Raw genomic sequence first — 27571 nt, 5'->3', positions numbered from 1 at the left:
TATATTCTCAAGTAGAAAAAAACACATGGAGATTAATATATAATAAAGGAATTTATTAACGCAATTGCGCTTTTCCATCATCATTGATTTCATTGATGAGTGAAAAATTTAGTGTACAAGTATGAAAAATGTTCCCAAGATTCACTGAACAACAACAAAGATCAGAAACAAGCTGCTGTTTTTTGTTTCCTTGATTTTTTTTTTTTTTTTTTTGTTTCTTTTTTTTGTGGGTTCTTGTTTCATCAACTTGAATCAATTCAACAAGCTGGTTCTTTGTTGGGAAACATTCTTCAATTTTGGCCATTACTAGGAATCCAATTCTGTATAATGCAACTTCTTCATATGCCAACATGGAATTGGCAATGCAAAGCAAAGCAAATCAAATCAGTCTTCCTCATCCACTTCATGGAAGGGCAATGGTACTGTCTTCACTGCTCTAAACTTTCCTGCATTATTTAGATGCTCATTCTCTAACCTGGAACATTTTACGACAGTAATTCAATTTAGCTATACTTGGAAAATAATATTTTTCATCAAATTTAACAAAATTAAGTATGAAACTTAACCCAGTTGATGAATTTTGTATATTCTAGGGTTTTTCTCTTTACCTGTAGAAGTTCCACATCCCTCTTCTAATGACTTCAAGGGCTGCTAAAAATAGCCCAGTTACCCTGTAATCAACATGTTCAAAATTTGAATGGAGGACAGTTTGCAGCCATGCAAGCCTGAGAATAAGGTTCAATCCCTGCATGACATACCAAAAGAAAGTACCGTTCAAATGTCGGATTTCGAAACAGGAACAAGAATCAAGCAACTTCAATGGTTTTTCACTATACTCTCATCTCATTCCTGTCTACTTAGACTTAGACAGCCTTATCAGTTTCTTAGGAATGTGTTCACAGCCCACTTGCTTAGCCTAGCAAAAACCAGTTCATCCTCTTTTTTTTTTTCTTTTTTTTTTTTTTTTTTTTAAATATATATATATATAAATAGCTTTATTATTTGCTATAATGATAATATCTGGAAGTTGGATAATTTATCTTCTAATTTTTGTCTGTGACTGTCAATTTCCATTGACATGGTGAAAGATGAGGGGAGAGGTGGCTTAGGAGGCCATGACATATACCATGGATAAGTAGTAAATGATCTTTCGACGAAGCATTAAGTCATTCCTAAGCCATGGATTCTTGGAATCCATTTGCAGCAAACCCCAATCCTTTACAAAATCCCAATACAATTGGTACAATGTTGCAGCACTTGACATGATCACAACAAGACAGAGCCATCCAGCGTTGCTTTCTTTTTCATAAGCCACTTTCGCTCCTGCAGCTAGCATTGCTGATACATATTTGCCTAGATTCACAAGGTGACTTGTCTGTCCCTCATCAAACCACCTCCTAGCACACTACAAAAACCACAAATTGTTGCCAAAAAAAAAAATTTATTTTTCAGATACATTTTTTTAAAAATTTTCTGACTGAAAATAGAACGAAGTTTGAGACTTTTATGTACCTGCATTGCTCTCCAGTAATAGGGTAGAAAAGACACTGCATAAGCAAGATCTCTGTAATGCTTGGCCCTCATGCAATAACCATAATCCTGAGTTTTGTAACTCCCAGTTATGTAGTAACAGGCTATATACTCGAGGTTTCTTAGCATCGGAACCTGTTTGATACAATAAAGTTACTGTCATTTCTGAACTTTTGATGGGTTCCAAATAATATATGCACTTTTTAATTTGATGCTCAATACTTACTTGACTACAAAGTTGATCTGCCATGAAGAAGTCCAGCATGACAACCTACAAGAAGCAAAAATAAACCACTTAGAACTTTTAAATTGATCTGAATAATATGTTTTAGCTCTAAAGGTTTTTCTGTTATACCTTGTAGAGAGGTGACAAGACAATATTTCTTATCACACGAAGAAAGCAATAACGACTTGAACGGTACACAATATTGAAGGGGCAAACAAGTAATAGTAAGAATACCTGTAACATAAGGAAGTAAGTTAAATATTTGACATTAACAAAGATTAAACTTCAAAATCTTTGATTTTTAAGTTTTAATGAGATGATCCAGCAAATTACCAATAGAAGAAGACCAGGGATTACTTGAACTTGGCTATATGAATAACCTTTTGTCAGCAATGACAAATGAACAAACATAACTCCAACCACAACAGTCATTGATGTTGTACAGATTAAAAAAGCATCTCTGTAGTTAAGCTCCTTTGTTGGGGTCAGCTCGAAGATAAAGCTATAGTTTATACGAGCTTTTCTCCAGGCAAAAATATTGCAACCATACAAGAATACATGCAGAAACAACAGGCTGAACATGCTGCAGCAAAAGAAAGAAACAAGTCTGTTTATGCTACCTGACTTTAAGGCAAAACTCAAAGTGCTTTTAAAGCATTCTTTACCAAAATTAAGTTTGTGTAGAGGAATTTCTTGTAAGAAAAACTTGCCTAAGTACAGGATAAGCAGTTTCCATGTAGACTGAATTTGGTTGGCTTCTATACAACCCTGTAATATGAGCCATAATGACATATCCAGTGAAAAGTGCTATGAAACACCCTGTGAATAGCCCTGTTTAGATTAAAGAAGAAAAAAAAGAGTCATTTATTCTGAAATCTTTATTGAATAATTGATAGTTGAATTTCAATTTATACAAGATAAAGATAATCCTGTTCATCTATGTCCAAAGAAAATAGTGAAATCTGACCCTTCTTGCTCATTTGCCACTTTATATTATAAAATTATGATATTTTAATTCAGTCATGTTTTGCAGGCCATATTGCAAACTCTATGGTGGATTTCATATAGTTTAAAATAATATAAATTTTATTCATAATCACTCGAATCCGACATAGTTAAAATCATTTATTTAGAAGTGTCTATGCAGCTTACTTGGTGCCACACTGAGGAAACTATGTAGTGCCCCTCTTATGGGTTTTGATGAGTTTTCTAAGGTTGAACATTGTACTATAAAAATTTGTCCGAAAGATATGGCAATGGCTTAGCAGTGGGACCTGTGCTTTATTGTCCACCCAGGGCAAGAAAAAAAAAAGGGTGGACCAGCCACTGCCTTCATAACAAAGGCTAGTGGCTTAATGGGACCAAAGTTTTTTTTTTTTTTTTTTTTTCCTTAAATCCTATTTTGTCATAAAGTGACCAAACTTAAAGTTATTCCACTAAAAATTTTGTGTTAAAATTTTAAATTATTGATTAAAATTCACTTAGTTCGTCTCCAAAATTCCGTAAACAAGGCCAAAAATAATAATAATAATAATAAGACTCACCTATGAAGAAGGTTACAGAGTGTGATTCTTTATGCTGATGTGGTTTAAGGTATTTCATGGCTTTTCGTCGATCTTCTTCAGCAAAGTATTTGATAAACAGATCCTCAACTTCATCTTGTAAATTTATTGCCTGAAATTATTTTTTGAAGATTGTAAGCAAAAATATTACTGGTTCAACATAAATTTTGATTCCATTTCATGTGTCAGACAAGCATATCTGAGTTTGATCTAGTTGAGTCTAAGGCCATCCACTATGCAGACATGAACTACAGGATCAATGGCCACTTGACATTGTCGGAAAAATTACTCAGATGAAATAATAGATAATGGCCAACATCAGAACATGATCAAATCATAATATGATGCAGAGGGGAAAAAAAAAAAAAAAAGGAAAAAAAAGGAAAAAGTTCTTTCATTTACATAACTCAACATGTAAGAATAATATAGATATCTTTTATGAAAATTTACCTTGTCTGAGCTGTCGAAATAGGAACTTTCAACTACTTTAAGATAACTAGGAAGAACTTGTTTTCCAGTGACCTGAAAAAGAATAATAATAAAAAATTAAAAAAAAAATCCAAAAACAATTTCTTTTCGTCACATATTGAACACCAAAAGGTTGTTTTTTTATAAAAGGTATCATCAAGTCATCCATTAACTCACTTTGTCAAACTTCTTTAAGATCTTTATAAAAGCAAGCATGTTCAAGTGCCTGAAAAAATAAAAAAAGCAAATCAAAATTATTGAAGAGAAATATTAATATTCTCCTCCCAAATCATCGTTAAAATGATTAAGCGACTTAGATGATTATTTGTTTTCATTTCAAGTACAAAAGGAGATAATAATGAAATTAATACCTATAAGTTTTGAGATAACCCAACCCTTTGTAGAGCTCCACAAAAGCTCCTCTGATCATTTTCTCTGCATGATGCAACTTGGTCTTGTTGACATGAAGCTTTCTGCTTTCAGGATCACATTTCTTGGAGTTCTGGTTAACCAGATCATCCCAGACCAAATAACTTATCGCCGAGAAGGTACGAGAAGGTGTTGTCAAAGGAATTTTTATCTTTAAGTTCTTCCCTTGGCAATTGAAAACTCTACCCGAGAGAGTTCTTAATCTTCCGTCTTCTCCTCTCATACTCATTGATTTTCCAACACTGTCTGACCTTGGAGAGTCTGTATATGGTGCTTCATCGTTTCTCTCAGAATCATCCATGCTATTGTTGTCCTGCATCTGTTCTTGCTCTGTTTTGCCCCTGACAGAGTCCTCCTCTGTATCCAAGAATAGAATTATAAGGGAAAAAACAAAAATAATTCATACAAATGGTTTCAAATATAAGAAAAAAATCCTTCTCTGTAGCCAGGAAAACAATTACAAAGAAGAAAAAAATTACGTACAAATAGTTTCAAATATATACCAAAATCAATACAATTTCTGCTTCTTTTTTCCCTTGGTACATTACTAAACTGAACAACTTTTGAGTATTTTATACATACATATATATATATATATATATATATATATATATATATATATATATATATATATATATATATATATATATATTCTAAATAAACTAAAGTGACATAAAACTGAAATGTTTTTCCTAGTTATTAGTGGATTTCTCCTAGAGAAATAATATACATTATTACAAACATTTTATAAAAGAGGAATGCAAAAATAGTAAAGCAAAAAATTTTTAGATTTTATGTATATATATATATATATATATATGTACCACAGGAGATTGTGCATGATATAGAGGCATCTTCCTTGGAGTCGTCCTGTGCAGAAGGTCCATTGCCACGCTGTTGCTTGAATGCGGTTTTGACCTCGATGAGAATCTCCAATTGTTTTTTCAAAGACTCCCCTCTGTCAAGGAACTCTTTTTCCTTGGTTTTGTAAAACTGGTTCACTTTGTTAAGTTGAAAATCCAAACATGCGAAGAATTCTTTAGCAGCATCAGTATCAGCAAAGTGCTCTAGCAATTCAGTCTCGTATGTGTCTCCTTTACTTGCTGATGAAGCTAACTTCTTATGAACCTGAACACACACATACAAAATGAAATAAAAAAAAAAAAAGACAAATTATACCCATTATAGAAAAATTAAATCTTGTTTGGATTAAAGGGAAGAGAGAGAGAGAGAGAGAGAGAGAAAGGGAGAGAGAAAGAATTGAGTACATGAATGATTTCATGGTCTCTATGTTGAGGACCAAACAGAGATAAATTCCTTAAAGATGTCAAGAAGGTATTGGATAAGGAGTTATTTTGGTGCTTGTTGGGTGTGTTATTAGTAGTACTGTTAAGAAGATGGATTTTTTTGAGTTCCTTCTTGAGTTTCCAATAATCAACAAAAGCTTCTTTCCATTCAGGGACTAGTTGTCCTTCAAACTGCTTAGAGAACTTCACCATCTTTCTCTATTTCCTTCTCTTTTCTTCTTCTTTTTTTTTTTTTTTTTTTTTTTTTTTTGTGAAAGAAAAATTAGAAAGAGAGTTTGTAAAATGGATATGTTGTTAAGCTTCTCTGTGTGAGTGTTCAATGAAAGGCCATGAGTGACACATTTATGGAGAGTTGGATATGGAAAAAAGGAATTTTGATTGATGTGCCCGTACCGATGCTCGACAGCACATTCTAAAATATCCTTTGCACTTATACCATCCTATGCTTCCTCCACTTGAAAGGGTATATAGTGGTCAGGTTCCGCCGGAAAAGTTACCCTCGAAAACCTCCACAGCCGGATATTATGATTGCCCGGTAGATTATGTTCTCATGAAGATTTAAAGTGGATTGGAGTATGACCAAAAGAAAATAAATAAATAACATAATAGTTTTCTTCAAAAATATTTTTATTATAATAATTAAAAAAAAAAGATTTAGTAATATGTTGGAGGGTAAATAAAACAGTTTGTTCCACAACTAGTGTGCATGAAAATGGAGGGCAATTTTGAGATATTGCAATGTCACATAAGTAAGTTTAGAGTTGGCTTAGTTTTGAAAAATGAAGCTTATTGGCTAAAGTATTTAGAAGCACACAAATACGACCTCTAATTAGACCAGCCTGATTTCCACTAACAGAGGATATAACTAAGATGCTTTTGCTTTCAATTATTATGCATTTCTTTTCATATGAACCAATTATATTCTTGTTTTGCAATACAAAACAGAAACGAGATATCATGTATTACACTTATACAACAAAGCCACCACCACAAACCCATCAAACGTATAACCTATCATTTGTTTCTTTCTTCTTCTAATCAGCTTATTTTTCATTTAGACTTTGCAATTACTATATATATATATGGGTTTCTTTTTCTTTTCTTTTCTTTTTAATTATTGAAGGTGAAAATTTCAAATTCGAATCATTGTTTGAAAAAAAAAAAAAAAAAGTGACTTAATTTACTACTGGGTTTTACCACAAAAATATGGTATAGGTATTGCGAGCTTAAATTAATTGAGTAGCACAAGATGCCGATCAACTATACATATGCTTTCCTCCCCCCCCCCCACAAAAAAACAAAAAAAAAAAAAAAAGGAGAGAGAGGGGGGGTGGACTATGCATATGCTTTTTCTCATCTTAATTTTCACATAAATAGAGTAATTCTGATAGAAGATCCTTTTTTATAAGAAAAATATACACATGCATATATAAAAAAGGATACGCAGCAAATTAAAATATTAATAATGCATAAGTGTTACAGCAATTAGTGGCTACAAGGCAGCACAAGTTCCATTGTTCCTATTCCTTTGTTCCAAAGTACCCCCTATTCTCTATTTCCAACTTGTCAATATGTTATTATTATTATAATAGAAATTCAAAAATAAAAAAGAAAAGTAAAATTCAAACCCCTGGTTGTTCTTCTCTTTCACCTTTATCTACCTATCTCTCTTCCAGTATCCATTTTCTTCCAAGACATGGATTGCAACATCAACAATATGATTGTGGAAAATTGAGGGAGTGCTTAATGTGGCTGACTCAAAGATACGCTTTTTTATTTCTTTCTTTCTTTTAATCTTTCTTTCGTACCCTCTATCTCTCTCTTTCTCTTTCCTCTTCATATATGTGCTTTCATGCATCTATATTCCTTTTATACAGGAACAGAATAGTTTTATTTTATTTATTTTTTTATTTTTTTGTGGTAAATAGGAACAGAATAGTTAATTTACTATAGTTGTAGCTTGGCCAAAAAATATAAAAAAATAAAGAAAGAGTGAGTTTGGTTTAGATTTACTGCTGTGTATAACAATGTTGTATTTATTTCTGGTAAACCCCATTTGATTTTGCATTGTCCAAAATGTGTAACTCTAAAAAAAAAATAAATAAATAAATAAATAAAAATAAAAAAAACATTTGGTCGTGAAAGAATTCAATATTAGTATATCTGTATTGTCTAATATGATATTACCCTGTAAAGTTGAGCAGCTAGGGTAATTGAGGAAAAGCAAAAGCCTATTTGTTTTTTTTTGGTGAATACAAAAGCCTAGTTCTTAGTGAAAGAGGGATCATATTCAACAAATTGTGGGGCACTCCCTTTTTCATATATTTTCCCTGTTACAGAAACTCCAAATATATTTTTATATATATACATATATATATATATATATATATATATATATATATATATATATATATATATATATATTGTATAAGAAACACATATGTTGAGTGGCTTAGAAATAGAGAAACAATTATTCAATGAGAATTATCTTCCGATTTATATATAGGTTTACGGTGAAGTAATATAAATACTAAAGATTATCACATTCCTGATTAAAATTTTAATTTTAAATTATTAATTAAGATAGATATATTTTGTATTACTTATTATATCACCGTATTATTTATTATAAAAGAGAAGATAGTTTTTAAGATAATAGCTCCATCTCTATATATATATATATATATATATATATATATATATATATATATATATATATATATATATATATATATTCCACCTAATATTTAATGAGTTTTATAAAGGGAGGGAGGAAAAAGATTACATATAGTTATATTGCCACAAAATCTAAGGCTCAAAGTCTTTTAGGTGTATAGAGCCAATGACAAGCCATGAAAATGATGGTCTGATTCAGATGGCATATTTGGGTGCGTCCTTGCAGAGCGACTCAACCCCTCTTTCCCCCATTAATTACATTATCATCTTTTTTTTGTTTTTAATTTTTTATTTTCTATTTATCAAAAAGATAAATAATTACAATTTTGATACGTTGCACCTGTTTTCATTTTATATGAGAAACCTATTAATAAGTAAAGATTATCCTTTGCCAATTAAAATTTTAAATTTAATCCATTCATTAGGATACTACCTTTTACATTTGGCAAATTAACACGTTTTTATTCTAATATAACACCTTTTTTTAGAATCAATAACATATAACACCTTAAATATATACACATATGAAAATGAAAAAGAAAAAAGAAAAAAGAAAAAAAAAATGACCCCACTTAACCTATGATTTATTATATATTGACTAAAACATCAGTGGCCGTGGACTGATCAATCATAACTCTTTATGCTAGTCAAATTCAAATCACCAAGATTTTTACTTTACGTTTAGACTGATCTATCTTTTTTTCATCCACAAAAGAGTTTAATTTGTCTGCATTTGTTATAATGGAAATTAAAGATGCACTTTTGTATACAAACTTCTAAATCATCCGTTCTTTTCCCGTTTCATATATGTTTAAAAATTTAGAATTGAATAGGAAAAAGATTAAAAATATATATAAAAATTTTTAAAATGTTAGTAAGTTACTTTCTTTGGTTATAAATTTTAATTTTAAATTATATTTTTTTTCTCAAAAATACGTGGAAAATTAATCTCTTTTCTCTTTTGTGTGCTTTTTACTTAGTAGATTCCAAAATACAAATACATGGTTAGTGGGTAACTTTACCGGGTTTTTTTTATTATTTATTATTTATTATTTTTCATAATTTCGACCGGTACTTTTGGAGGAGTAATGCTTTCAAGAGATAAATCTTTATAGTAATAAAGTAATTATTATGTTTCTTTTCCTTAACATTTTTTTCTTCTTCATTACCATTGATTTGTCACTATTTTATTTATGAATAAAAACAATGCGAATGACAAATCCTACAATATTCATGTTCAATAAGATTGTAGAAAACCTCAAAATTCTTATATTATTTTTATTGTTTGGTAAACAAACTCCCATGAACAAATTTTGATTAATGGGCTGAAATCACTTATTTTTGGTAACAAGCTTTTTTCTGCTTGTAAGGAAAATCCTTGTGGTTTTGACTTTGGCCACTTGTGACTTCTGACTAAGGGGACCAATTGATATATATTAATTTATATTCACAAGTTTCTGGTGGAAAGAATTCTACCATTTTCTTTTCTTTTTCTCTTTCCGAGCTACCATTTGACTCTTATTCCTATGCAAACATAATAATTAATTGTTGAGAAATATCCATAAGCAAATTGGTCAAATATGTATATTATATATATAGCTTTTCTATAGTTACGATTGTGGTGTTATTTATTTTTTTTGTATAAAATTATCTTATATATATATATATATATTTACATATTTATTGAAATAATTTCCTAGATAATATTTGCTAACCTCTATAAAAACATCATCAATTTATAAAATTCAATAAAAATATTTTTAAAAAAGGAAAAATAAAGGTGACCATTCTTGACCAAGTTAGCAAATATTCATTTTCTTGACAGGACTCAGTGAAAACATGGGTTCCAAAAAAAAAAAAAAAAAAGGTCATCCATTGTCGCAATTTTAAGATAAAATGCTTTGCATTATATTTGTATAGAATGAGATGCCACTCTTCAATTGTACTCCCTCCAAAAAACAATTCAAAAACTATATATTTGTCCAAATACAACCATACATATATATATATATATATATTTGCTGAGACATGAAAATTCAAACATTTCCAAGATTCTCAGCATATGATTCTCGATTATATATGCATGGTTGTAAAAAAATTTAAAAAAAAAAACCCTCATTTAAATTTGTACAATAATAAATAAAAGAATATCCCCCCAAAAAAAAGAAAAATTGATGATGAAAATAATTCCATCCCAAATGCTGCAAATGCCTCATTTTGAAATGGATTGAAAACCCCTTTTGATCTCTTCCTCTTATCCTTTACTTTGCACACTTTCAGGTTGATATATGATTCAGTATGAGCATATACTCTAACTTACTACTCTTATTAATGGTTTTCATATAAATATAATATATATATATATACATACAATATTGTACTATATTAAATCATATCAACCTTGGATTTTCTTCAAAAGTATATGCTTTCAACTTTCCATCTTCCATGCATGCATTAATTTCATCCTTTGGTCTTGTAATGGGTGGTAAGTTGATTCTGATTCCAAGCCATCGTGCTTCTCCACCCTTAATTTTCTAGAATTAGTACTGGTGTTTGATGAGGGGGAAAATAGAAAAGGCCCCCCAAAAAAAAAAAAAAAAAAGTAGATATGGATAAATGTGAAGTGTAACAGAATGAATTAGTACCTTGGTACCTTGTGTCGGGTTCTAGCTTACTCTAAACTATATATAAACACTTATATGGATTACCTTTTACAAATATTTAGTCTTATAAAGTAAATATCAATTAATAATGCATGTTAGGTACATATAAAATTAGTAGGTTTAAAATATAGCTTCTGATTAGTTATATCATGAGCTGAATTGGATTCTTCATGTTATAAAGGAAAGAATCACAATCTTTTTCCAGAGTGTTGGAAAAATGAAAATGCATGTCAATTTGGATTATTCTGTTAAAGGCAATCCAATCCATTATTAACATATGTTGGAACAATTTGAAGAAAAATATTATACAAAAGAGAAATAAGAATATTTAAGATATCTTTATATTTATATTTAAATTATATACATAGATCGACATTAATTATTGAAGAAAATTATTAATTAATTATAATATATTGGCAAATAATTATTATACATTTCCTTCTAATCAAGAATCATATAGCGATATGGATGGAGTATGTTCCAATTGTCTGCAGAGAAAATGCAATATATATGTGATATATAAGGGAGACAAGAGACAGGTCACGTGTACTAGGATTTTAAAACAATTTGTGTGTTAACGTTTTTATCAGAATCAGAATCATCTTTTCGTAATTTTCAAAGATTTTGGAAGATCGATTAAGATGGTACATAGCTTCGGCATCCATCTATGTATTATTTTAATTATTTCCGCTTTTTCATTAATAAATATATAATAAATACCTGCTAGGTGTTCTAGCTGCTTTAATTTAATTAATTTCTGTTATACAAGTTCAGAAAACCAATTGTTCTTGAAATTTTGATTTAAAAATCTTGGAAAAATGAGACTTTAATCCTGGCACAGTCAATTTGTTTTGTCCCCTGTTTCTGTAAATCATGAATTGATAAATTGATCATTAATTGAGTTATATTTGCAAAAGAAATAAATTGAGTAGGCGCAATCTCGCTTGCCACTGTAATCTTACTATATTCTTAAGTTTGACAAGGAGGAGTATATTTATTTCTTTAGCAGCCAGTTTACACTTTATAGTTTATACCTGGTATAATCCATTTTCTTGTAAGATCAATGACTAATTAATGGTATCATATAGATACATATAAGCCAGTTTATACCTAGTATAATCCATAATTCTAATGAGGAGATGGCCTTCTCATTATCAACCGAATATTATGTGCTTTTTCTTTTACTCCAAGATGGCTAAATTATACAGGTCCCAAATCGGAATAAATAAAAAGACAAAAAAAAAAAAAATTTTGACAAAGAAATAATTATAGCAGTCCATCTTGACCGAAATGGAAGGACAATATTAATTGTTCTATAAATACACAGGGTAATGATAAGGGTTCTTGATTCAGGAGCCTAATTTGATTTTTTGATCAAGTTACAATAATTTTTATTTTAAAAGTAGTGGGCATGTCTCGAACCTAATGAATTGCTTCGAAACAATTAGAATTAATAGGTCAACTGGAATGTGTATTATCCATCTAGAATCTAGAATATAATTATTCTAACACTACCTAGTATTATGAATTAAATTTGTATATATTTAAATCAAATACGTTTGGATTTTAGAAGTTGATTTTGGACCCATTATTACCATAAATCTAGAAGAAAAATAATAATAATAAAATGATGATATGCAGTCAAATAATTAAAATGATATCAAACTCTATAATAGTTAGGTCCTTTTACATTTAGGTGGATAAAAATGACTGAAAGACGTCTATCCTTTAATTTTATTGTAGTAGTACTAGCAATGATAGACGATATGGAAAAATAATTGAGAGCCTTTTAACGAAATGGGCAAGCCCTACTTTTTCTTTTTCCTCTTTTTTTATTTTTAATTTTGGTACTGCATTTTGAGTTTTTGACTCTCTCTCAAACTCAATCATAAACTAACAAATGAAAACGTATTTATTTGCTCTGTATATCTGCATGCATTTATGATTCGTTCCGTGTACGGTTCATCATCGAACAGAAAACAAGCTTTGGATTTGGATATATGTGTGTGTGTGTGTGTGTGTGTATATATATATATATATATATATAAGCATTATTATACAATATATTTCATACACAGGGGCTTACTATTGGATACAAGTTAGGCAGGAATTCCTTAGTGGCTTCTATACCAACATCATTGTTTTATATCAATTTACTAATTTGAGATAAGAGGCATATACATATTCATGTATTTATAATTAATTAAGAATCTGGGGGTGGTAGGAAAATCCCACTAAAAAGCTGATTAAGCAAATGGAATATCTTGAAGATTAACTAACATAGCTAATGCAATTTGGCAACGCCATTTGTTTTGAGTAGATTGGTTAATAATATATAGAACCTCTCTAGCTAGAGCTAATTAAGCTAATCTATGTAGAAATTAAAGAAGATCTTAGTACAACCAAGGAAATCCAAAACTTTAATCAAACTTAATGATTTACAACCAAGCATCCATTAGAATAGTATCTAGATGAAACAAATATAATTGCTAAGATTTTAATTAATTAATTTATATTTAAATTTTATCCTTGTTTTTGCTTAAACTATTCTCCCAAATTCATCCACTTTTTTCTCTTGGGAAATATTTAACAGGAGGTTTACTATCAATTTATAATGGAAGGTCAAATATCCTCCTTTTCAGAGAATCTATATATATATTTAGTCTCATTTCCATATGTTGTGAAAAATATTTGGTTGATAATAAAATTTCTGTATCTTTGTATTATATTTGTGTTGAAGTCTATTAGGTGAACCTGGACGGTGGCCCTTATATATGATTAAGGGATGGGGTCGGAGTTGAGTTTGCCAAAGGGCAAAACAAAAAGGAGAAGCTCTAGCAATATGAAATAAAAATCTAGATAATAATGGCCAGTTGTCCTGTCTTACTTGTGAACGATGTCTATCAAATTTGTACCCAAATTTTATTATATGGAAAGGAGATTGCCTTTCTTTTCTTTTTTTTAATTAATTAATTAATTTATATTGATGATGAAGTAATGTCATTGTCAACCCTAAAGTATAATTTATCCGTCGTTTACATATACAATTCAATGACAAATTTTTTTTTTTCAGATGTAAAAAGATTATAATAATAAATAATTCCTGTATATATTGAGTTTTTCATTTATATATATATATATATATATATATATATATATATATATACAGTCGGACTAAAATAAAATTCAATTTATTTTAATAACATAAGATTCACATTTGATAACTATTAGATCACATCAAATATTATAATTTAAAATTTAAAAAAGTGATTAAATATGCGTTAAGGACTTTAATTGATCTTTATTTTATGTATATATATAAACCAAACTGATAAAAAATAAGTGAAAAAACAATTTGGACCAATAAATTATTTATTGAATTTTTTCTTTATCACTTGTATTCAGAAAAATTCAAATCAAACCGATATTGTCTATATAAGTTACTTATTTAAATGTTAGATGATAACTTTCCCCTTCTTTTTTTTTTTTTTTTTTTTATAGGGGGTGGTTTTTTGTAATTTTTCATTTATCTTTTTCAAAAAGCAAATGGAAAAGAGAAAATGAAATCCTAATATCTTTAAAACTAGCTTGCTTGTGATTTAAACCCAACATTTTCTCCTCATGGCCTGGCCCGTGCATATGAGGAGAAGAGGCTATACAAATATTTATCAACATTTGATCGTTACTTGGGACTAATTTCCTGACAATATTTCATTCCCTTTATGTCACTTTAGCACATTAGATTTATTTTTTCAGAAGCAGTCTTAAGACTTATCACCAAAAAAATAAAAATAAAAAGAGTATGATTTTGGTAAAAGTCCCTGTTCCTAATGACAAACGCAAGTGATCATGCTTCTTGCTTTAATGGACTACGTTCCCCTCATGATATAAGTTGCATTTTACTAAAAATCCAACTTAAAGATAAGTGGATAAAGAAAAAGAAAAAAAAAAAAAAGTTAACAATAAATTAGCAATTCAAAATCATCCTTAATTGGGAAAAAGCCTTTTGTTATGATGCATATATACACAACCATGACCATCTATCATATTGCAAAGAGTGCACATCAACATTTTTTCATCTACCAAACAAAATTATTATTTGTAAAAAAACCAATCGATTCAATCAGTCAACACCACTTTTGTTGACCGTCTTGTGTCTCATCTTTAATCGTCTTTATTATTATTTAGTCTAAAAGTAGAAGCAAAAGCTTATCAGTGATCTATAAGAATTCATATAATATAATTCAATACAAAAAAAAAAAAAAAACCATGCGTTACGTGGGGAAACAAACTCTTCAATTTAAAGTGAAAATTAAATATGATGAATTTTAGATTACTTCAAGTTTATGTCGAACAGAGAGGTCTTTGTCAAAAATTTGCTTTCTCCATTCGACACATATGCTATAATGTATGCGTTAATCCTGAAAAATTGCTAATCATATAATCAAGTTGTATAACGTCTGTGTACACAGATACACAATTATAGGGCCTATACAAACAGATTTGAGACCCAAATTTCTGACATTTGAACTCAATGGAATAGTACTAGACTAGTGGACCTTTTTCTTCATTTTGGGAAATTTACCAAATTCATTGTCTATTTAGAATACCCATATGGAATAATCACAGAAACCAAGTAATTTCAAGTAGAGACTTCTCTGGTCTAATTGGTAGGACTAAGATAAACAGTAGTAATAAATATGTGAATTTGTACTAGTGCTCTAAATGCGTGTGGCATTATTGGGATATATATGTGTACTTATCCTCAGAAAAGTGAACACTTTTTAAAACCCATCATTTTTAACCAATAATTGGTCTCGTTTTTGAAGCATAAAATTTAATGTTCATTCTTTTGTAAATATTGAGGACCCCATTTCACAGTTTGCTACTTTGCTCTCCCTCCCTCCCACTTCTTTTTAGTACTTTACCTGGAAAAGAAGACCAAAAAATACACCCAATTTTCGTTCTCTTCCCACGGCCCTTTTAGCAAGTTGGTCTCTAATTTAATTTACATTATATGCTTTTTGCAAAGGACTTGTTTGTTTGACCATTTGCCAAGCTAGTTGCACATGCAACCACAGTGGATGATCATCATCATCATCATCATCCTCGTTACAACCACCACCACCATCATCATCATCATCACCATTTTTTCCTATCATTTTGAAGTGAAGTTCGTCAAAGGGGCTGCTAACTACTGGGATTTGTCTAAAATTAATATTTGCCAAACTTTCAAGCATATGCTAAACACATATTTAAAATTATATATAATTGACAAATTATACAATGTTACATAAAATTAAAATATTGGTCCCAAGTTGATTTTACAATATGATATACATAGACATTTGAACACTTCTACCTTTACAATGTAAGCGAATCATCTCTGGCAACTTACTTTACTTACCAAGTAGAGCTGCCTTCTTATTACCAAAAAAAGAAAAAAAAAATGTAGAGCTTCCTTCTCTTTAAGGAGTAGAGCTTCCCAGCTCTAATTTTTTCTTTTTTTTTTCTTTTTTTTGGGGGGGATAATTTGTCAGATTGAAACTTGTAAATTGTAAAATTAGACTTTGAAACAAAGTTCAATGGAAAAATAAAAATAAAAAAAACAACCAACCAACCACATGTTGGATCATGGGCCCGAAAAGTCTACAACAAAGGAAAACATATAAACGACCCAAACGGCCATTGTGCATTCCCTACATGCATTTCATGTTGGATGGTTACCAAGTTAGAAATACATTAAAAAAAATAATAATAATAAAATAGTTACCGTGTACACACACACAAATTCATTACATGCTACAAATTAGCACCAATATATGAGTCGAATCGGATTATACCAGATATTTTAATATATAACCCGATTCCCAATCCAATGAACTCAGCTTTAAAAAAAAACAAAAACTAATCCGCAGTCCGCCCAAATGACATCAGTTTCACCAATTATTGGGTTGCTCAGGCCAGTCGGGTTAGCCCTAGTTTGAAGAACAAATTGCTTTCTTAGCCCAAAAACAAAAAAAAAACTTCTTTAAAAAGTAAAATTATAATTAGTTAATTAAAATAATTTTCATAAGCCTATTTTTATTTTTTTTTTAAGATTATTCAGATAAATAATTTGTCACACCATACAGAAAAAGAATGACCATCAAAGTCCTTTTTCAAATCATACTACATTCATAACAAAGCAAGAGTTCGAGTAAAATACATTATTAATGTAAATTGATTAATATCATTTATAACAAAACACTATTAAGGCACAAATTCTTTTCTTCACAGAGGCAGCTATTCGAATCTCTTGATCAATGAGAGGTCATTCAACATTTTCTCTATTGCCTCATCATCATGAGCTCGTCCCTTGGTCTGGATGAAAAACAAAGACTCCATTTAATAGATATAACAGACAATGACTTAGGTACACAGCAAATTCCAAACTATTTTGAGGGGCAAGAAAAGGAAAAAGGAAAAGATTGTTTCTATTTTATGTAGAGGGAGAGAAGGATTTCAAGTAATTCCACCAAGAAAATTTACAGAACGCGTAACAGACTCATGAAGAACATGACGTAATTGTTTATACTCAGAAACTGCTGGGCAAATAAAGTCACGGTATTTTACTTTCTTCATTTTAGTTTGTACACATATTTCTTCTCCCACTTGCATAACTCAAAGGAGCAAAGGACAAACTTGTACAGAAAATTAGTTTCCCAGAAACATGTTACAGCAATAATCGAACTGCTCATGATGTGAACCTTCTATGCTAAATGGGCAACGATTTTGTTTATAAAGTTAAGAATATTTTCTATATATTTTCTTTTTGTTTACTATGGCAATGTTTTTTGAGATAAAAGTTAGTTTATATATATATATAATACACGTTTACTATAGAGTCATAATTACAGTATAATTGAGTGAGGGCGGAAGACAAACTGTTGCAAGGAGTCGTATAAAATACCTTTATAGATGGTACCATAGCAATAGCTTCCTCCACAGTTTCAGGGCAAAGATTGCCAAGAACACAAAGCTGCACAATGAGGCGAAAAATATAACATTAGATGTTGGAATAAACATTTTTGGAAAAAATTACAGAACGGTGAGAACATTACCTCAAACTCGGCCAATTGATACCTACTCAAGATTCTGAATTACAGTTAAGGTAACATCATGGTGCAAGATGGACAAGATAGGGGAAGAAAACTGAAGGGTTTGTGTCATGAAAAACTAATACAAACACCATTTTGCACAAAAAATACTTGTGAGGCTACTTTAATTAAGCTGTTCACAGAGGTAAAAACATCCATATCTATGAGTATAACTTGAAAATCTCCACCAACAAGCCCCAAACAAGTTAAAACTTAGATACATAAACCAGGGAAACTGTTTTAAAGGGGAAAAAATAAAAGGAATATGGCTCAAATTGGCAACGTGGCTTACAAAATGCATCTTCTTTAGAAATCCTTACATAGGATGGAAGCAGTTTGTAATAAAAACTGGAAATCTGTGCATATGCATGACTAGTTAAAATATAATGACGTGAACAAATAGGAAATACAGCTCCATTTTCATAAATTTGAAGGATACTCTCGCACTTGTCTAACAGCATCAGGATTTTTATAGCGGCTAAAACGCTTCACATACTGGAGCGACTTCTCAAAGACTCTGAAAAGGAAAGTAGAAACTTATCAGTATTTGTATTATAAGGCATATAATTATTTACATAAACTACAATCAAATTAACTAGTGGAGGTTTATGGGCACTATCTGATAGTAAGAAGTATCACAAGAAATTCTCTATGCATATGTTTGAACAAATCACAGTGAGTCATGTTTCTCTTTATAGAGAAAACAAACTAGTTATAAAAGAGTTTTTCCTTTCAAGAGTTTTGACCTTTTCAGGAGAGATTCTTGAGGATAAGATTCAGAAATCCAATCGAGGAAATAAGTGGGGAAAGAATCATAGCAACGCTACGGCTATTAGGAGTAGAATACACAGAAATATGAATTCACAAACAGGGAATTCAATGAACAAATTACATGAGGCCTAATTCCAAAGGTTTTTGAGATTAATTGTATAACAAATAAATATACCACAGTTAGAAATATGGTAAATGGGTTATAAGATTAGCTTAAACAAATAATCAGTCGAAAAACAACCTCATCCTCATAAATACGCCATACATAAAACAGAGAGGAGGATGCGAATACTCACTGAGAAACTTGATTCATAGGATCCTCAGACGTCTGTCGAAGCTGCTCATATTTGTGTTCAAGAATCAGGGAAACTTCACAATTCATTAAACACTTGGCCTTCAGAAACTCTGGGGTGAAAAACCAAAACAAAGAATCCATCAAATTGTAAAGCTAAATAGCACCTCATGAAGATTATATTGTACATGGTCCAACAAAATAAATAAATAAATAAATAAAATTCCAGGTTCTATATCTTTTAGATAACATTAAGAAGAAGATAAAACATATAGCACATAACATACTACCAATATTATATGTTTTGTGCCAAATAGCTCAAGATTCATTGTAGTTCCCCACACAGCTCTTATATTTCCTTTTATCTTTTGGTGGGTAGGGGCTGATGGGTACATATAATGCTTATTCATTATCATTTGTACATTGAGATATTCCAAATGTGGATAATTCTATAAACAATACCAATATTGAAGAGGATAAGAAATCCTCATATATGGACAAAAAATAAAGTAACATTCCACATCACATCCCTCCAATTCAACAAAATCAAAGAAACTTGAATACCCATGAACCCTTTTAACGTGGATATTCATAACTCGTTTGAATTGAAAAATTTTGCTAAACAATGCATTGTCCTAACCCACAAGTACAAGAAAGAGTTGATTGATTTTTGATACTTACCGTCTCCTATTTTCAGCTCTGCAGCGTTTTCTTCCTCTTCCCCAGACATGTTCGTAATCAAAAACAGGACACACGCTTTCTGTAAAACCCTAACCAAAAAAAAACAAAAACAAAACAAAAAATACCTTAGTCTACGATTAACCCTTTAATTTGAAGAATCTCCTAAAACCCTAAAGAACCCACTTTTTAATTTCCAACGCACTGCGAAAAATTAAACAAGACACACACACACACACACACACACACACATATATATATATATAGAGAGAGAGAGTTCACGGAATCGGGGAAATCCTTCTACGGATTGCAATTTCATTTTTTTTTTTTTTTTTTAAAAAGTCGACGAACTGTGAGCACTGGAATTAAGAGAGGTGGGAATGGGATTTTGTTTCTTTGATTTCGTCGAAATTTATTTTAGTAATTGAAAATAAAATTGCTGCAAATTCAAAAGGCAAAAAAAGAAAAAGTAGGATGAAGATTGAAGCACCGGAGAGAATTGTCGGTTGGTTCTTTGGCTCTGAAATTTTGTTGACTTGAAAGTCACCACCAAGGGTTTTTAAATCTCTGTATTTTAAGGGGTTGTCAATGACGATATGTATTAGCATTTTCAAACTCCTTTATTAATTTTAGATGCACTTAAAATTCCACTTAAACTTATAAAATTTTCAAGTAATTTATGAAAAGTTTCAGTTTAGAAAATTCACTCGTTACGATTTAAAAATTTAAAATTTTTTAAAATAATAATTTTAACCTTAATAATTAATAAATTTTAGTTATTCTTTTAATTTTATTATTAAATGAATTTATTTTTAAAAGATTTATAAATTTTAAATATAAAAATATTATTTATGATTATAAATATCTAATTTGATTAAATTTATAATATAGTTTTTATATAAATATATATATATATATATATATAAATAGTAAATTCAAATTATTTATAACTTTGATTTATTATTTAAAATTGATCAACACACTTTATTTTTGGTTCAAAACTCAACACTTTTTTTTTTTTTTTAAAATAAAGTTTGAAAAGGTTAAGATCAAATCAAACTCTAGCTTAAGCTACATCCCTATATATTTCTCCTTTCTATTATTATTATTATTATATATTTTTTTAATAAAAAAATTTGGATCAAACATTCCTTAAAATGTCTTCTTGTTTTACTTGTACCAATTGTTTTTTTTCTTTTTTGAAATACGTGTACCAAAATATTAAAACTATGTCATTTCAACTAAAGAAGCCATAACCTCTCTCTTTCATTTCTTTTTCCCTTTCATAGTTTTTTTTATTTTTATTTTTTTTATTTTTTAAATTACAATTTGGGAAGATTTTCACTCTGATCAAAACTTCAACCTTAAACGTAAAGGTGCATTTTTAATGATGTTACCATTTTGCTAAACTTAGGAATACAGACTTTCATAGTTAAATCATTTTAATTTATAATGATCTATCATTTTAATAAATAACACTTTTTTTAAAAAAATAATTAATTATACTGAATATATAAATATATATATATATATATATTTGTAATAGATAATATTATCACCTTATAATAGAATTATAGAATTGAATATAATTTTTTTCATATATATATATATATATATGTATGTATGTTTAGTTTCTAATGGCCGTCATAAATAATTTAAAAAATTTGCTTTAAAAAAAAAAAAAACCCACAGAGATTCAAACCAAACAGCCCCTTATAGTGTACGTTAGGTGTTAAAGCAAGAGAAGCCGAAAGCAAAAGTGTAAAGATTAGAATAATAAAATTTAAAAACAGCAGAAACAAACAAAGCCAGCAGCAAATTTAGAATAAACTAGTAGTTTCAAATTCTTAACCAACAATCAATTTACACGTGGTCAAATCCAACTGGTCCTTCACCCAATCAAATGGCCCATTGAAAACACCTTTTCGACTTCTTCTCTCTCTGACAACAAAGTTTCTTGTTGCGCCAAACAAACCGCGTCAAAAATCTTTGCAAATTGCGAAACTTTCTGCAAATTCTCTCATACCCAGAAGACAAGAATTTTTTTTGTTTTTTGGTTTAATTTTTCTTGCAAAAATTCCCCAGTTTCTTCAATCTTCGAACTGCAAAAATGCCGTCCCAACAGCTTCTTCCCGTAACGAACCGCTATTTTGATTCACCCACTTCTTCGGTCTCCGGTTCTCCTCCTTCAATGGCAGCTGTTCTACTGAAAATAGAGGATGACCCATCAACTGGGCTATACGTATCTCCGTCTTTCGATGATGACAAGAACGCATCCATGAAACCTCTTCTCCCTAGAGCTTCTAGTTATACTAGCATTTCCACTACCACAACTGCCTCTAACAATAACTACCAGCAGCGACGCCGGCGGATCAACAGTGACAATTCTCTTCCCACCCTCTCCAGCACCAGGGTTGGCGGCCGCCGGGAATCTTTAGGACGAGATGAGACAGCCGCTGAAGAAGCGTTCGTTCTCACCCGCTTAAGTTTGAAGCTTTTGAGATATCTTGGGTATTTGACTTTTTCTTTATTATTAGTTTCCGTTTTTTGGGTCTTATTTATTATTATTTTTTTCCTTTTGTTTTGTTATTTTGAGAATTTCCCTTTCTGTTGTTGGTTATGATTTTTTTTTTTTTTAATACCCATTTTGGCGTTTAGATCAGCTTTTATTTTTTAATTTAATTTATTTTATTTTTTTTGTGTGACATTTAACCTAATTATTATTTGCTAAGTTGATTAAACTGAATTAGTACTTGCTGTTTATGATTTTTGGAAAATGTGTTGGATTGGATTTGGATCTTCATAAGATAATCAGTGTCAGAATAAACTTGCTCAATGCCATTTGACCAATTCTGAAGAGCTTTGATAGAAAAGGGTGAAAAAAATGATTCTGTTATTCAACCTATTAACTTCTAAGTTACATATATAGTATCTTTGAATATGAGATGAAATCTTTGTACGAATAACAACATTGATTATGCTCAAATCATTTATCGACTAAAAAATATTTTGCATTGCCATTTGCTATTCAGGACATTAGAAGCTTGGTTGAAGGAGAAAGGAGAAAAATAAATACTTACAACTCTATTTTATGTATTTTTATGTTTATGTGAAATTTGGAATTCATACATATCTTGTGGTGTTTCATCGAGATGTTTCGCAAACCCTTTACCGTTCTATGCTTTCTTATCTTATTTTTTTCTATTCAGGGTAGGCTACAGATGGATAACAAGATTTCTTGCCCTTGGTTGTTATGCATTTTTTCTTATGCCAGGTTTCCTCCAAGGTCTGTAATAAATGCGTAACCTGTTTTTAAGCTTTGTTCATACTTATTCATGTGTACACATACACAAGCTTTTGTCCTGTATTAAACTTGGTAGACCTTGTAGTGGTCATATAAGTGGCGTTCAAAAAATGTTCCCTAGTGCATAACTAGTCTACTTTTCTTTTGCAGTTGGATATTACTATTTCTTTTCCAGTCAGGTTCGTAGAGGTATAGTTTATGGTGATCATCCAAGAAATAGGTAGAAATGGTGGTCTTAATTCCTTTCCGTGTGCATTTTGGTTGCTAGAAGTTTATGTAATTTCTGTAGCATTAATATCTTAAAACTTTCTGCAGGCTGGATCTATACCTACCCAAAGATAGCGAAGGACAAAAACCAGTCATTGCATTTGTAACTGGTGGAGCCTGGATTATTGGGTTAGTGAAGCATGCTTGTTGTTAGCTGTATTTTAGAAATCTATGAAAAGTCTAGCAATTAATAGCTTTATATTGTTCCTTGGAGGACAATCTAATGGTGAATCCACCACCTTCCATATAAGAGGTCCCGGCTGCAAATCTTATGCAGTGGAAAGGGATGTTTGTTTGATCAAAACGCTAATATTTTCACAAACTGGGTGGGAGGGGAATTTTCTTTTTTCCTTTATACATGTGGATAGGACAAGCAAAAAAAAGTACTGGTAAAGGAAAGGTAGAGCTAGAAGTAGGTAAAAGATTAAAATCACTCTTAATGAAAAGTACTTGAGTTTGAGTTTTTTGGTTCAGCCCTCTTCTCTTTTGTTCAAGTTACACCTAATTCTTTGTCCTGTTAATTGGGTTGCCTTTATGGTTCTTTTCATATGCAATATTTTCTTAAATCTGATTCTAGCTTATCTGTTATTAACATCTCGTTCTTCCCTCCCCCCCCTCTCTCTCTCTCTCTCTCTCTCTCTCTCTCTCTTCAATGCAGCTATAAAGCATGGGGTTCTCTTTTAGGACAACAGTTATCCGAAAGAGACATCATAGTCGCATGTATCGATTACAGGTGACATAATCTGGACATTGATTTACTACAAACTAGATGCCATTTGGCTGAATGAAAAGTCTGGAAGGATTCATGGATGAAGGTCTCTGATTAACAATATAGGGATTAAGTTTTGTAATATGACCTCTACAGAATCCGAAGAGTTCTAACATTATATATTTCTCACTAGTGTAAAACATTTCCCTGTAAGTGATATTTTAGATTACCAATAGATTAATTAAATTTGTGTAATATCTGAAAAAAACCACATTTATACAGAAATTCTTCCTACAAAAGCTTCTCCAAACAGGAACTTAAGACTGGAAATATTAAGGATAAAATTGTCAATAAAACTGATGTTTTGGCTTCCTTATTTAGGGATTATTTTATGTGATGTGAGCATCATATGTATTACATCCTTGAAAGAAAGCAAGCTTGTTATTCTCTATTGTTCCATGGATTGGTCACTTTAGTATGATTCTGAGCTTAAAATGCATGACAACTATCATCTTTAGTGCTAAATTTTTAGTTGACATTTTCGTGCAGGAATTTCCCTCAGGGAACTATCAGTGACATGGTAAACGATGCTTCTCAAGGTATCTCATTTGTATGCAATCATATTGCTGAATACGGAGGTGATCCTAATAGGTAATATTAAATCTTCTTGTGTTAGATAATAAAAGAAAGAAGAGAAAGGGAAGAGAGAAAATATACTCTGTTTTTATTAAAGGTAAGAATCACAAGATTTGCATGCTAGTACTCAACAAACCTTAATGATAAATATGCCCCAATGAATCCTTATTTCAGTACTTCCCTTCAGGCCCCAAGTGGCACAGATTGATATTTAGGTATAGCTTTTGTAAAGGTTGCACAGCAAGTATGATCTTTCTTTGAAAATCTGGCTGCAGCTTTAGGGCTAGGGCTTTAAGGCTTTCATACTATGTTGCTTTAGGGCTAGGGCTTTAAGGCTTTCATACTATGTTACATGATACAGGAAGAAGGGAAAGAGGAGAGTGTAAATCGACTCTATTGCTATTAAATGTAAAACAGAACATACTAGTTCCAGTTCTACTATAACAATTAATTTACACAACCATTCTTATTTTAACATCTTGCACATTTACTCTCTCTCTCTCTCTCTCTCTTCTTTTTTTATTTTATTTTATTTTTTAATTTATGCTGGGCATTACTAAATGTGGCCTTTTGATGCTTTGTTGGTTTAGGATTTATCTAATGGGACAGTCAGCCGGTGCTCATATTGCTGCGTGCACACTGCTAGAACAGGCGATCAAGGAGGCTGGGGAAGGGGAGAGAATTTCTTGGAGTATTTCCCAGATAAAGGCATACTTTGGGTTGTCTGGAGGGTAAATGTTTGTTATTGCTTTATATGAACCTTGTGGAAAACTTCCCTATGAAAATGAACCTTACAAGATAATTTCATACAAGACATCTAAACTGAACTGATTCTGAAATTGTGTTGATTAAGCAAATAGTTTGAGGTGATGAAAGATCTTGAATGTAAATATATTAATGATTAGTGCATACTGCATTGTTTTCATGGTATAGTTGACCAGATTCTTGACTAAATTCTTTGACTAGCCTTCTTCATTATAGATTTGCATAATCTAACTTGATAACAGAGGGTGGATAAACTTTGTTGAAATTATTTTGCTGAAGTTTAGCTTCATCTCAACTGGAATCCTATAAGAAATTTGAAATTCTTCTGCTAGGCAAATCTAATTAATAGATTGTTGGATAAAATATTAATGTGTCTGATTTTATGTATCTTGTAAAAAACTACATATAATCTAGAAGTTCTGCAGTAAATAATACAAGAAATAATACTTTGTTCCCTGTTTTCTAAGATATGAATCCTGCATAGGTACTTTAATCTTGTATTTATGTTATGCTTTTTATTGTATCATGCACAAAAAACAGGTATAATTTGCTTGATTTGGTAGATCACTTCCATAATCGAGGTCTGTACCGTTCCATCTTTCTAAGGTATATACTTTCTACATCTCTTGGAGAGCACATCGTATACACATTATTATAGTGCTCTAAAAGTTTGTTAGTTGGTGCCTTTAAGCTCGCTGTCTCCCAAACTTCCTGCAGCATAATGGAAGGGGAACAATCCCTTCAACGATTTTCTCCTGAAATATTGGCACGTGACCCTAACATTAGAACTGCAGTTTCTCGCCTGCCTCCTATTATTTTATTTCATGGTACTGGAGACTATTCAATACCATCAGATGCAAGGTATGAATCTCCTCTGGACTGAATGGCAAGATGATATTACACTATAAATGAAACATGCTTTTGCAATCTAGTGGTACCTAAATTATTAGAAGGTGGCACAAAGATTATTGATGATATATTTTGTATAGGACTTTTTGATTGCAATTCTGTCTCATGTTCAAAGTAATTCTAGGATGTAAATTCTGTTCTCAACCTTCAGACCTGTGCCCACACCAATGTTGCACTGCTGCTGGAGGTGAATTGACATAGGGAGGAGATTTATGTTGTAACTGAAAGGTTCATTGGTTGCTGATTCAGACTATGTTTTGTAGTAGCACTGTTATTGTCTAGTTTCGAACATCCAATCCTCAATTTCATGTTAAATTTTCTTTTATCTATGTTGCATCAGCTTGGTAACTAGCTGGACATTTGTATAAATATATTTGGTAAGCTGTGTACCAGTTTTCTTAGGTTTTCTCTCGTATTCCCTTGCACAGCAAGAATTTTGCAGAAACACTTAAAAGGGCTGGAGTTAAAGCTGAAGCAATTTTGTATGAAGGGAAGACTCATACAGATTTGTTTCTTCAGGTAAAATGGCACATAAGATGCTTCCTTTTAAAAATTTCTGTGTCTATCACAGAATGGTCCAATCAATTAAGTCTTCCTACTGTTACCACAGTTGGTTTGCTTCTATCTCATCTTTTATCAATTGCATAACTCATTTGTTTTTTAGCAATGCATCACTGTAGTGGTTTTACATTCTTAAACTTTTTTCTTGTTCCTCAAGTTTTTGTCCGGAGTTTCTTTTTTCTCTTGAATAATCTAGGTTTTGGGTGGAAAATGGTGATTCAGGATCCAATGAGAGGTGGTTCAGATCAGATGTTTGAAGATTTAATAGCAATTGTTCACGCCAATGACCCAGATGCCATTGCTAAAGATGCTACGGCTCCTCCAAGAAGACGTCTTGTTCCTGAATTCCTCTTGAAGTTGGCTCACAATGTCAGCCCTTTCTAGTTCTAAGTTCTAACCATTTTTTGTAAGAAAAACTATTATATGATATTAATTCAATCTACTTTTTTGTACATATCTCACAGATAATTTTAGTCTCTCTCATTTTTGAGGTCAACTTCAACTTTTTACTTTTTTTTTTTTTTGGAGGTCAACTTCAACTTTTGACTTTTTTTTTCCCCCCCTGACCTCTTTCTTCATAGACAAAAGAAATAATAATAACAATGAAAAGAATTATCCTGTTGATATTGTTCTCTTTGCTTATAACTATTTAAAAGATTGAAACTTAAAAAAAATTAAA

General features: G+C 30.8%; 3 protein-coding genes across 6 annotated transcripts; 1 reads left to right on the top strand and 2 right to left on the bottom strand.

The window, feature by feature from the left end:
- Positions 1-32: 32 nt before the first annotated feature.
- On the bottom strand, positions 33-6026 carry LOC107429560 (phosphate transporter PHO1 homolog 1). Its single transcript, XM_048462767.2, has 14 exons — positions 5484-6026; positions 5040-5343; positions 4158-4572; positions 3964-4012; positions 3769-3840; positions 3301-3430; positions 2467-2587; positions 2090-2339; positions 1886-1990; positions 1757-1801; positions 1513-1665; positions 1127-1405; positions 609-745; positions 33-475 (listed from the first exon to the last, which is right to left on the bottom strand). Exons 1-14 carry the CDS (start codon positions 5712-5714, stop codon positions 385-387), a joined length of 2382 nt encoding a protein of 793 aa, XP_048318724.2. The 5' UTR covers positions 5715-6026; the 3' UTR covers positions 33-384.
- A 10968-nt stretch (positions 6027-16994) lies between these two features.
- Positions 16995-20385, bottom strand: LOC107429558 (DNA-directed RNA polymerase II subunit 4). 3 transcript variants are annotated; one of them, XM_016040269.4, is made up of 7 exons: positions 20232-20385; positions 19745-19833; positions 19068-19176; positions 18440-18517; positions 17965-17998; positions 17814-17882; positions 16995-17224 (listed from the first exon to the last, which is right to left on the bottom strand). In XM_016040269.4, the coding sequence occupies exons 2-7, from the start codon at positions 19791-19793 to the stop codon at positions 17147-17149; spliced, it is 417 nt and encodes a 138-aa protein (XP_015895755.2). In that variant the 5' UTR covers positions 19794-19833; positions 20232-20385; the 3' UTR covers positions 16995-17146. The 3 variants fall into 3 exon arrangements, with proteins under 3 accessions (XP_015895755.2, XP_015895757.2, XP_015895756.2); XM_016040271.4 differs by having other exon boundaries at positions 19745-19823; positions 20232-20304; XM_016040270.4 differs by lacking the exon at positions 20232-20385 and adding an exon at positions 20024-20173.
- A 1286-nt stretch (positions 20386-21671) lies between these two features.
- On the top strand, positions 21672-27388 carry LOC107429577 (probable isoprenylcysteine alpha-carbonyl methylesterase ICMEL1). Of its 2 annotated transcripts, XM_016040286.4 has the most exons (11): positions 21673-22252; positions 22951-23027; positions 23196-23265; positions 23361-23441; positions 23971-24045; positions 24571-24672; positions 25248-25388; positions 25963-26028; positions 26140-26283; positions 26760-26850; positions 27115-27388. In XM_016040286.4, exons 1-11 carry the CDS (start codon positions 21852-21854, stop codon positions 27274-27276), a joined length of 1410 nt encoding a protein of 469 aa, XP_015895772.2. In that variant the 5' UTR covers positions 21673-21851; the 3' UTR covers positions 27277-27388. The 2 variants fall into 2 exon arrangements, with proteins under 2 accessions (XP_048318903.2, XP_015895772.2); XM_048462946.2 differs by lacking the exon at positions 23971-24045 and having other exon boundaries at positions 21672-22252.
- Positions 27389-27571: the final 183 nt, after the last annotated feature.

Source organism: Ziziphus jujuba, chromosome 12, assembly GCF_031755915.1.
Source record: "Ziziphus jujuba cultivar Dongzao chromosome 12, ASM3175591v1".
NCBI lineage: Eukaryota > Viridiplantae > Streptophyta > Magnoliopsida > Rosales > Rhamnaceae > Ziziphus > Ziziphus jujuba.
The sequence above is the reverse complement of the archived record's forward strand: the minus strand, read 5'-3'. Positions and strand labels throughout refer to the sequence as shown.